This window comes from Fundulus heteroclitus, chromosome 22, assembly GCF_011125445.2.
Source record: "Fundulus heteroclitus isolate FHET01 chromosome 22, MU-UCD_Fhet_4.1, whole genome shotgun sequence".
Classification (NCBI taxonomy): Eukaryota; Metazoa; Chordata; class Actinopteri; order Cyprinodontiformes; family Fundulidae; genus Fundulus; species Fundulus heteroclitus.
The window spans coordinates 4425257-4436886 of NC_046382.1; the positions used below are offsets into that span (position 1 = coordinate 4425257).

At 44.6% G+C, this 11630-nt stretch overlaps 1 protein-coding gene across 1 annotated transcript; it reads left to right on the forward strand.

Moving 5' to 3' along the window:
• Positions 1 to 8902: 8902 nt before the first annotated feature.
• On the forward strand, positions 8903 to 9746 carry LOC118557034 (proteinase-activated receptor 2-like). The gene is made up of 2 exons (XM_036125911.1): positions 8903 to 9096; positions 9200 to 9746. The coding sequence occupies exons 1-2, from the start codon at positions 8903 to 8905 to the stop codon at positions 9744 to 9746; spliced, it is 741 nt and encodes a 246-aa protein (XP_035981804.1).
• The last annotated feature ends 1884 nt before the right edge of the window (positions 9747 to 11630 follow it).

Here is an 11630-nt window from a genome sequence, read left to right on the forward strand (position 1 = left end):
GTTTCAATACCTTAATCCCTTAAACCCAGAGGGTTTCAGGAGCATTTTTGCCTAAAATTGCATATGTGATTTCAACCAAGTACAGCCTCAGAGTTATAAAGGGGAAATGTAAATGTTTTTGTGGACTTCCGGGTATGGCAGCGCATTAGTTGGATGCATGACTCCATCCTCTGTGATTCTTTGACAATAATTCCTGTTTAAAATATATCCTTATATAACATCAAGTTGCACACAATATCCTCGTTAAAGGTTGCCTTAGTCTGATTAGAATGAGTAAAGGTCGTGGTAAATCTTCACAAGGGAAAATTGACTTCAGGGCATCCAAAGAAAGCAGAGAAGCTAATGCTAGCGTAAATATAGAAGACCCAACAGGGGAGATACAGTAGGGGTTGAAGAAAACCATGCTCTACACCTAGAGGCCATTAAAGACCTAAGAGCTGACTTCTCAAACAGATTGGCTGTAGTACTCAGTGCAACAGAAAGAATGAGAACGGCGGTCGAGAAATGCATGGAGTGTTGTTTCAATGCTGAGACTCGCATTTCTGATACTAAGGACACATTGAATAATCTCCAACCAAAACTTCAGAGTTTGGTACACAAAAAACATGGTCATGAAAGACAAGATAATAGATTTGGAAACCAGATCTAGAAGAGCTTTTCTGAGAGTGGTGAACCTGCCGAAAAAGTGGAAGGTGTGGATCCCTGCACTTTTCTAGAATCTAGGTCCCGGAGATGCTTGATATTCCCAAGCTCAAGTCAAAAAAATTCCTGCAACGAGGACAGCACATAGACGCCAGGTATGAGCCTAACACTCGTCAAAGAACACTTATTATGAAGTTCCTCAGTGACAGAGACAAGGCATTGGTGGTGAAAGTTCTTAAAATGAAGAAGCAAGCCCTCTGTGATGGTAAGCTGGCTTGACTTTACCCGGACATGGCTGCTGAGTGTCATAAGAAACAGAAGGAATTTGAATCAGACAAACGACAGCTCTGCAAAATGGGGATAAGACACAGCATACTCTTTCCAGCCAAACTGTTGGTGACCTACAAGGATAAAAGCCAAGCTGGAGAAAGTGGAGGCTTTGGTACATCAGATCTGATAGGAAGTTAACGCAGGATAAACAAAGACATGGTGATGGTAAAATACTTACTGACAGTGCACAACTGCAGTAAGTGAGATCTCTGGTTACTACAAATGAGCCGAACTTCTGGGTTATTACAGACTGACCCCCCCAACAAATAAACTAAAAACCTCTCTTTTTTATTGCTGATTATTCACTTACTTTAGTTGGAATTTCATTTTTGAAGTAGATTTAATTTAATGTTTCTATGTGGGGAATCTCAGTAAAATATAATTTTACTTTGTTGGGCCTGCAGGAAAATTGTAAAATTATATATTTTTTATTTTTCAAGGGGCATCTTTTCCTTTTTTCACCTCAGGAATATCGCCAAAATTAGAAACATTCTGTCCAGATGCTGAAAAACTAGTCCATGCATTTGTTACTTCAAGGCTGGACTATTGTAATTCTTTACTATCAGGAAGTCCACAAAATGCAGTTCAAAGCATTCAGCTGATCCAAAATGCTGCAGCAAGAGTTCTGATGAAAATCAATAAGAGGGATCATATTTCTCCAATTTTAGCTTCCCTTCATTGGCTTCCTGTTAAATCAAGAATAGAATTTAAAATTCTTCTTCTAACGCACAAAACCCTTAATAATCAAGCTCCATCATATATCAGAGCTCTGATTACCCTGTATGTTCCTAACAGAGCACTTCGCTCTCAGACTGCAGGTCTGCTGGTGGTTCCTAGGGTCTCTAAAAGTAGAATGGGAGGCAGATCCTTTTTTTTTTTTTTTTTTTTTTTTCCCAGTGTCCTGTCTAGCAATGTGGCAATAAAAATTTATATCTTAATGCCAAATAGAGCTCGACAGATTTTACTTTCACAAGTGGAGCAAACAGCTTTCGCCATAATGCTCCACTTGATTTGTGCGTGTAAATAGCTTTATTGTGATTCCTGCAGAGAGAATTTCAAATTATATGGACACTACAATGGGAAAGTAGGAGAGTAAAAGAAAAACAAGAAGAGAAAAAAAAGAGAAAGAAGAGGTGAAAGAAAGAAGAGATAAAAGGAAGAGAATGATAAAACTTCCTCTGTCTGCTCCATCACCTGGAAAGAGACACAAAAAGAACAGCACAACCAACAGACATAAAGCAACAGATACAATCGTGTAACATCTTGATACCATTGCTAAATCATATGTATTATTATTTAAGCTGACATGTGTAATGTGATACCTAAAAAAGTAAAAGAAAGTAAATAAATTATAGCCTTTCTATATATAAGTGAACATTTAATACCTGGGACCCAGCACCTGTGGGAGATTGTGAGAGTGCACTAGTTTAGGTGAAAATTATCCAGAAGGAAATGGCTTGATAGTGATTGTGGAGAACCAAAGACCCACCTTCCCCCGAGCACAGAGGCAGGGGTCAGGGAACCCATAACCCCGGACTCCCAAAGGGGCCCCCAAAGCAGTGCGCCGAGAGGGGCCTTCACAGGAAATCTGCAACCCCCCCCTGAGGAAAGAGGAGAGACGACCCCGAGGAAATCCCCCAGCCACCGCAATGCCGACGCCCTCAAGAGCCGCGGGGACGAGCCCGTGGGCTCCGCCGGCAGCCGGCCGCGCTGAAGTGGTCCTGGCCATGGGCCCTGGGGGCCAGAGGCCCCAGGGGCGCCCCGCCCCCGCGGCAGGGGCCCCGGCCGCCCCCCGGGGGGCCAGGCCCCGCGAAGCCACCGCCGGGAATGGGCCGGCGCCCACCCGGGAACCCGCCCCAAACCCGAGGACCGTCAACGCGCCAGAGGGTCAAGGCGCCCGCCAACGCAGCGGAGGAGGGCAGGACGTGGGGGGATGGGCTCCGCACCTAGCGGAGACTTGAGATGATCTTGGGAGAGGGAGCGGACCGAACCCAAACCTGGAAAAAAAAAAAAAAAAAAAAAAAACACTCATTCACACCATCCCTCCCTTGTGCCCCACTCGCCACACACAGACACCAAAAAAAAAAAAAAATAAATAAAATTAAAAAAATAAAAAATAAATAAAAAAAGGACGCTTTACACACATTCCCACATAGCATTCACATCCAAAAATCCCAAGTGGGGGGGGGTCACCACAATTCAACAATACATCTGCCTGTGCCCGACCCCCGGCCCCGCCCCCGGACCAGGCGCCCCCGGACCAGGCCCCCCAAAGAGGGGGGGCCGACACGACCCGTACGGGCCATCCGACCAGAGCCCCCCATCACCCACTATATACCTAATAAACCCCCTCCCACCCCGACCTTACCCTAGCCACCCCTGCCCCCCATCCCTTCCTGGGGAGAGCAGAGGCACAAGCCCCAGATCCGGTAAGCCGCCGGCCAGCCGCAACAGCCCCCCGCCAAGACCCCGTACCCAGTGGCCCGCACCTCCTCCAGGCCCCAGACTCCGTGCCGCGATCGGAGATCGGGGGTGTGCAAAAGACCCCCGATCCTCCCTACGCCCGCTCAGATGTTGTGTTGTTGCATGTTGTTCTCAGGTGTGTTTAAAACTGGGAGCACCGAAGGGGGTGCACGGCACAGCCCACCCCCCCTCCGGAAGGGAGCTGGTGCCAGCGCCCCCCCTCCAAGCAACTACCCAGAAGAACCCTCAATGTCTAAATGCGAGAGGGGGTGAAGGGAGCCGCCCGGGGCGAGGCTCACACAACATAAGCCCCCCCCCCCCCAGACGTCTTCCCCCCACCCACCCCATATCGTGGCCTACATGGATGTGCGTTGTGAAAATGTTTGGAGTGAAAGTGTCTAAAATGCATGATAAAATTGGGGAGAGGGACGTCACCAAAAGGTGGCAACCTCCAGTAACGCCCTCTCCCCAAGGACCTACATGTGTGGCGGTGTGATGGAGCAGGCAGAGGGAGGAGTCCGGGGATGGGGAGCAAAGGACTGGGGAGCCAACCCAGGGAGCCAGCTCCCCTACTGACTCCAATAGGCACCCCCGCTCCCCGAAAGCCCCACCCGGAGAAAGGGGCCCCTCCAGCGGCACCACCATAGCCCGGGGGCTGGGGAGAGGCCGCAGGGCCCGCCAGCCAACCACCCACCAGGACCAACACCTCTACCTCCCCCAGGGAGGCAGATCCTTTAGCTATCAGGCTCCTCTCCTGTGGAACCAACTCCCAGTTTTGGTCCGTGAGGCAGACACCCCGTCTACTTTTAAGACTAATCTTAAAACTTTCCTTTGTGACAAAGCTTCTAGTCAGAGAGGCTCATGTTACCCTGAGCTACCTTTATAGTTATGCTGCTATAGGCTTAGGCTGCTGGAGGACATCAGGGTCTATTTCTCTCTCTCTGCTGAGTTCTACTGTTCTCCAGTTTTGCATTACACTGAAATGACTGTTGTCATTTCAGCTTTTAACTTTTTGTTCTCTCTCTTTTTTCTTCATATTAGGCACACCTGGTCTGGTGTTCTGTTAGCTGTGACACAGATTACTGGATCAATGCGTGCTTCTGTGCTTTTTTGTCTCTCTTGTTGTGTCTCTGCTCTGTCTTCTGTAACCCCCAGTCGGTCGAGGCAGATGACCGTTCATACTGAGCCCGGTTTTGCCGGAGGTTTTTCCTTCCCGCTAATGGGTGGTTTTTCTGTCCACTGTCGCTTCATGCTTGCTCAGTATGAGGGATTGCTGCAAAGCCATCAACAATGCAGACGACTCTCCCTGTAGCTCTACGCTTCTTCAGGAGTGAATGCTGCTTGTCGGGACTTTGAAGCAATCAACTGGTTCCCTTATATAGGAACATTTTTGACCAATCTGTATAATCTGATTGATTTTGACTTTGTAAAGTGCCTCGAGTGCCTCATGAATTAGCGCTATATAAATACAATTGAATTGAATCTCTATAAAAATTACTTTATTTTTTAGGGGAGTTTTGCTTAAAAGGTTCAATGGATTAAATGGATGGAACCTTTTTCAATGGATTGAACCTTTTGCATGTAGCCACTCAATGTCAGTCTTAGAAACTTCTTTAACCAAAAACCCTTACGGGAAAGGTATGATCTCCAAAATGTATAATTTGCTGAGGTCATATCACTGGATCACACCCTCTCCATGACACACTGACCCAGCAGATGAGCTCCTTCAGCAGAAGACTCCTATTACCCAGATGCACCACAGAGCGCCACAGGAAATCATTACTGCCTGTAGCTATCAATCTCTACAACGCCTCCCTTAGTTATTCTAACACCCCCCCTCTGTAACTGACATTTATTCAGTCTCTGCACCGTCTTGCACAATGTCACTATTCACTTTTTTTTGGACATTTAGTTATACCTGTGTATATATGTTTACGTGTGTGTGTATATGTATGCATGTATATGTATATATATATATATATGTGTGTGTGTGTGTGTGTGTGTGTGTGTGTGTGTGTGTGTGTGTGTGTGTGTGTGTGTGTGTGTGTATGTACAGGGGTTGGAGACTGAAACTGAAACACCTCTCATTTTAGTGTGGGAGGTTTCATGGCTAAATTGGAACAGCCTGGTGGCCAATCTTCATTAATTGCACATTGAACCAATAAGAGCAGAGTGATAGAATGATAGAGTTAAGTTTAATTAACCCCTTTATCCTGGAAAGAAAACCAACACAAACACAAGTTTAGACTCTTCCACCAGAAAGAGGGCAGACGAACCAGGAGCATGAGGCTTGTTCTATCACAAGCTTGAGTTCAACTGCCCTGGTTACCTCTGTCTCTTTGCCTTTATTATCAGACATCAAAGAAGGGGCAAGAGGAGTCAGGAGTTCACAACATGGGGGTTAAGAAACAAAAGAAAAGGCATGGGGGGGGGGGTTTACAACATGGGGTTGGCACACAAAGAGGTGTAGGATTAACATATACAGCAAGCCATTCCTTGTCTGGGAGAAACATATTTCTTCCTGTGTGAAGGTAAAACAGTAGAACATTCCTTAATAAAAAGAAAATGATTACATTCACATTTCTTTAACAATGAAGGTCCAATTAGCAGGGTAAGAGCACAGTTTTGCTCAAAATATTGCAATGCACACAACATTATGGGCGACATACCAGAGTTCAAAAGAGGACAAATTGTTGGTGCACATCTTGCTGGCGCATCTGTGACCAAGACAGCAAGTCTTTGTGATGTATCAAGAGCCACCGTATCCAGGGAAATGTCAGCATACCACCAAGAAGGACGAACCACATCCAACAGGATTAACTGTAGGCACAAGAGGAAGCTGTCTGAAAGGGATGTTCGGGTGCTAACCCGGATTGTATCCAAAAAACATAAAACCACGGCTCCCCAAATCACGGCAGAATTAAATGTGCACCTCAACTCTCCTGTTACCACCAAAACTGTCCGTCGGGAGCTCCACAGGGTCAATATACACGGACGGGCTGCTATAGCCAAAACTTTGGTCACTCGTGCCAATGCCAAACGTAGGTTTCAATGGTGCAAGGAGCGCAAATCATGGGCTGTGGACAATTTGAAACATGTATTGGTCTCTGATAAGTCCACCTTTACTGTTTTCCCCACATCTGGGAGAGTTACGGTGTGGAGAAGCCCCAAAGAAGCGTGCCACCCAGACTGTTGCATGCCCAGAGTGAAGCATGGGGGTGGATCAGTAATGGTTTGGGCTGCCATATCATGGTATTCCCTTGGCCCCATACTTGTGCTAGATGGGCGTGTCACTGCCAAGGACTACCGAACCATTGTGGAGGACCATGTGCATCCAATGGTTCAAACATTGTATCCTGAAGGAGGTGCCGTGTATCAGGATGACAATGCACCAATACACACAGCAAGACTGGTGAAAGATTAGTTTGATGAACATGAAAGTGAAGTTGAACATCTCCCATGGCCTGCACAGTCACCAGATCTAAATATTATTGAGCCACTTTGAGGTGTTTTGGAGGAGCGAGTCAGGAAACATTTTCCTCCACCAGCATCATGTCTTGACCTGGCCACTATCCTGCTAGAAGAATGGCTTAAAATCCCTCTGACCACTGTGCGGGACTTGTAGATGTCATTCCCAAGACGAATTTACGCTGTATTGGCCGCAAAAGGAGGCCCTACACCATACTAATAAATTATTGTTAGGATATCAAAGAGGTCAAGTGGAACGAGCTGTTTATCCCAGAACTGCATGGCACACTTAGATAGCACTGACCCAAAAGATTGGCACATATCTATCAGATACCACCCCGAAGGTGACACAGTTTCTCTACTGATGTCACAGTTTGGATATGTACAGCCCTTGCATGGGTGTGTACCTAGATCCCTATATAATGTTTGTGTGATGGTATTGGCTGACGTCACTTCCTGTTTGCGGTAAGGCGTATTGTGTCACTTCCTATTTTCACTGCGTGAGCAACGGTTTGTTGCTCCAGATTCTCTCACTTTTACCTTTGCTGTAACATCTGTTTCTAACACATAAGCACTTTTAAAACATTTTCTGTTGCTGCACATCACGCTTGGGAACTCCTCGTGTTTCACAGTTAGCTCTCTTGGCGTGGTAGAAGGGCGCTAGCCTAGCTTTAGCCTAGCCTAGCTTTAGCTCCACAATGGCTTCCTCTCCTACTATTACTTCAGCTTCTCTGTCTCTGACTAAGTCTCCCCTTATCTCCTGCTCTCTGTGTCAGATGTTTAGCTATTCCTCTGCCTCCTTTAGTGATAATGGTACTTGTAATAAATGTACTGTTTTTGTAGCTTTGGAGGCGAGGGTGTCAGAATTAGAGACCCGGCTCCGCGCTATGGAAAAACCAGCTGATAGCCGCCCCTCTGCTAGCGCGGAGCCACATAGACCTAGCGTTACTTCACTTAGTGGTCCTCCAGAAGCACCCGAGCAGCCGGGTAAGCAGGCCGGCTGAGTGACGGTTCGTAGGACGCATAGCTCTAGATTTCAGCCCCCAGTTCACCACCAACCCGTCTGTGTTTCTAACAAATTTTCCCCACTCAGCGACACATCCTGGTGATTGGGAGCTTAATAGTCAGAAACGTGGCACTAGAGACACCAGGGACCATAGTTAAATGCCTGCCAGGGGCCAGAACGGGCGACATAGAATCTTACCTGAAACTGCTGGCTAAGGATAAGCGTAAATACAGTAAGATTGTTATTCACGCTGGCGGTAATAACACCCGGTCATGCCGATCGGAGGTCACTAAAGTTGGTGTTGCTTCGGTGTGTGAGTTTGCTAAAACAATGTCGGACTCCGTAATTTTCTCTGGTCCCCTGCCTGATTTGACCACTGATGACATGTTTAGCCGCATGTCATCATTCAACCGCTGGTTGTCTAGGTGGTGTCCTGAAAACGACGTGGGCTACATTGATAACTTGAGAACTTTCTGGGGAAAACCTGGTCTGATCTGGAGAGACAGCATCCATCCTACTTTGGATGGTGCTGCTCTTCTTTCTAGAAATCTGGCCGGATTTATTAGTTCTCCTAAATGCTGACAAACCAGGGTCCAGACCAGGAAGCAGAGCCGTAGTTTAACACACCTCTCTGCAGCTTCTGTACTGTTACCCATCCATTATCCTATTGAGACGGTGTCTTTCCCACGGCCAAAACTTAACAGATCAAAAACTTATCTAAAAGGAACAAATCATAAAAACCTAATAAAAATCAATACGGTTCACCTTGAACCTAAAAATAAAACAATTAAATGTGGTCTATTAAATATAAGGTCTCTCCCTCCAAAGACTTTGTTAGTTAATGAATTGATTTCTGATAAACAGATTGATTTGTTTTGTCTCACAGAAACCTGGCTACAAGAGGACTACGTTAGTATAAATGAGTCAACTCCCTCCAATTATTCAAATTTCCACATTCCCAGATCTGTGGGAAGAGGAGGAGGAGTGGCAACCATGTTTCAATCTGATTTGTTGCAGGTGAAAAAGGATCAGGGTGCCCCAGTCTACGTCATCAACCTTCTCTTTTCTGATCTCATTCAGTTCTGCGGCAGAATTATGGCTTTATTTAGGCCTTGTATCGGTGGTGGTATCGCATATTTTGGTTTCATAGCCAGTGTTGGATTCATGGTCTGTATCTCCTTGGAAAGGTAACTATGTGTTTCCCTTTAAGCTTTTTTATTGTCTCATATAATCCCGTTAGTCAGTACCTGATAGTCTCCATGGACTAAACAGCTCCATCTGTTATTACAGGTATTTGGTCATTGCCAGGCCACTGTGGTACAGATTCAGGAGAAACATCAAGACCTATGTGGTGGTCTGTGTTGTGCTCTGGACTCTTCCTCTTATTGTTCTACTAACTTTGTATCTGACTACTGATCCTACTGCTACTCCATTTAGTCTAACTATCATATCTAGTCTGCTCCTTCTGCCTTTTCCGTTCTTCATCTTATTCTTGGTTGGGACTATTAAAGCTCTGTCTGGAGCCCTCAGTGTTCCAGTAGAAGAAAAAAGACGAATCGTAGCCATTCAGGTTGTGGTGCTGCTAATTTACACTCTGCTTTTCCTGCCCATGATTCTTTCTTTCCTGGTATATGAATTTATTTTATTTCCTGATACACTGTTCCCAGTTTGTCTTTTACTTAGTCCCCTTGCAGACCCAACTCTGTATTTGTTAACTCGGAAAAGCTTCCTGGATAAGTTTCTGGGTTCACTCTGTTTTTGTAAAGCATCAGACAATCAGGAGATGAGCAGTAAGGATACTGAAAGCACGACTGCTCCACATACTGAGACTGTTTAGGGTTTAATATCTAGAGCCTCTACAACAATCTACTGTAGCTGATTTTTGGGTAGCCTTGTGTGGATGGAATTGTAAACAATAATAACTGTTTAGGGTCCAGGGGTCCGTTCTTCGTACTTCGCTAACTCAGTTAGCAGGATTTCATTGTTGACGATTTGGCATGATCTTGGATCGTTTGGTTCTTCGAAAGACATCCTGCACTTGTTGTCATAGCAACATGTGCGCCAGCTTAAGCCTGCTCGAGAGCAGGCTTATTTCATGTAAACAGGATTAGATCACGGCTGTATAAGCGGAGGAGATAGGGAAGTCTGTCGTAGCCATGTCCATTTTTACGACTGCAATCTGTTGCGGAAGGTGCAAGAATAATTTGCAGAGTTTTTCGAATTAATCGCGTATTGCGCAATAGACAGGAGCCTTCAGCGCAGCGCGACAGTGTAATTGTAGAGAGATTTTTCTTGGTGGCTGTTATAAACAGACAAACACATCATTTAACAGTGGCTTTTAAAGAGGAAAAAGTTGTGTTGGAGCCATAAATATAAAATATTTAAGTTATTTGTATGATGGTTTGCTTTTTATTTTTATCCTATTCAGTAAGAAGATTTGTTCAGGCCATTTTATTGTGAAGTTTAGTTTACTTTGAAAGGCTTGCTTCCTGTCGAGTCGTATATTGTATTAGAAAAAACTATGGATGGATTATCTAGCCACGGAGCAATACAGTTTTACCGTGTAAACTGTGGATAACTTGGAAAAGGAAAATTTTAATTTTTTTGGGATTAAGATTTATTTATTTTTTGTTAAAATTCCCAGTTTGCGCGCGTCCTTTACTTCCCATGTCTAAGGAATGACACTGAAATTTGGATCTCTTGACATAACAAGTGGCTTTTTAAAATAAAGTATAATAATTAAAGGCTACCATTTTGTAGAATATTCTTGTATTTCACTTTTACTTGTCCCCATGTTCTAGTGAGTCCCGTGGAGGCTCTGATATAAAAGAACAAATAATATCAAATTATTAAAATGCAAAAATTCATACTGTAGAAAGTGATAGAAACATCTACCATGGACAGTATTTACGCATTAATTTGTCAGCTACTTTTTGCCAGCCCTCTCTCCTGGCTTTAACAGATTTTTAGGTGTTTTAATTAATGACTCAAATTCGGCATAACCTTCCATTAAAAGCTCTTGTTCTGCTTGGGAGAAAAACTGTGCGCGCTCTTTGGCCATGCTGAACAGCCAATAGCAGCGTTGCTAATCATTGTTTCTACTATCGATACATTTCCCCTTTTAAACAAACGCATGAACGCGCAGTTATCTCAGATAACTCAATCCAGCCATACTAATCATAAACAACAGGTGTGTTTGAAGAACCCAATTAGCCGGATCATGATTAGCCGGATGAAGTCATCTTGGATGTGTCATTTGATCTCGGATGTTTTAAGCAATGTACGAAGAACGGACCCCAGACCAGGAAGCAGAGCCGTAGTTTAACACACCTCTCTGCAGCTTCTGTACTGTTACCCACCCATTATCCTATTGAGACGGTGTCTCTCCCACGGCCAAAACTTAACAGATCAAAAACTTATCTATAAGGAACAAATCATAAAAATCTAATAAAAAACAATACAGCTCACCTTGAACCAAAAAATAAAACTATTAAATGTGGTGTATTAAATATAATGTCTCTCCCTCCAAAGACTTTGTTAGTTAATGAATCGATTTCCGATAGTCAGATTTACTTTGTAATTTACTTTGTCTCACAGAAACCTGGCTACAAGAGGACCACGTTAGTATAAATGAGTCAACTCCTTCCAGTTATTTAAACTTCTATATTCCCAGATCTGTGGGAAGAGGAGGAGGAGTGGCAACCATGTTTCAATCTGATTT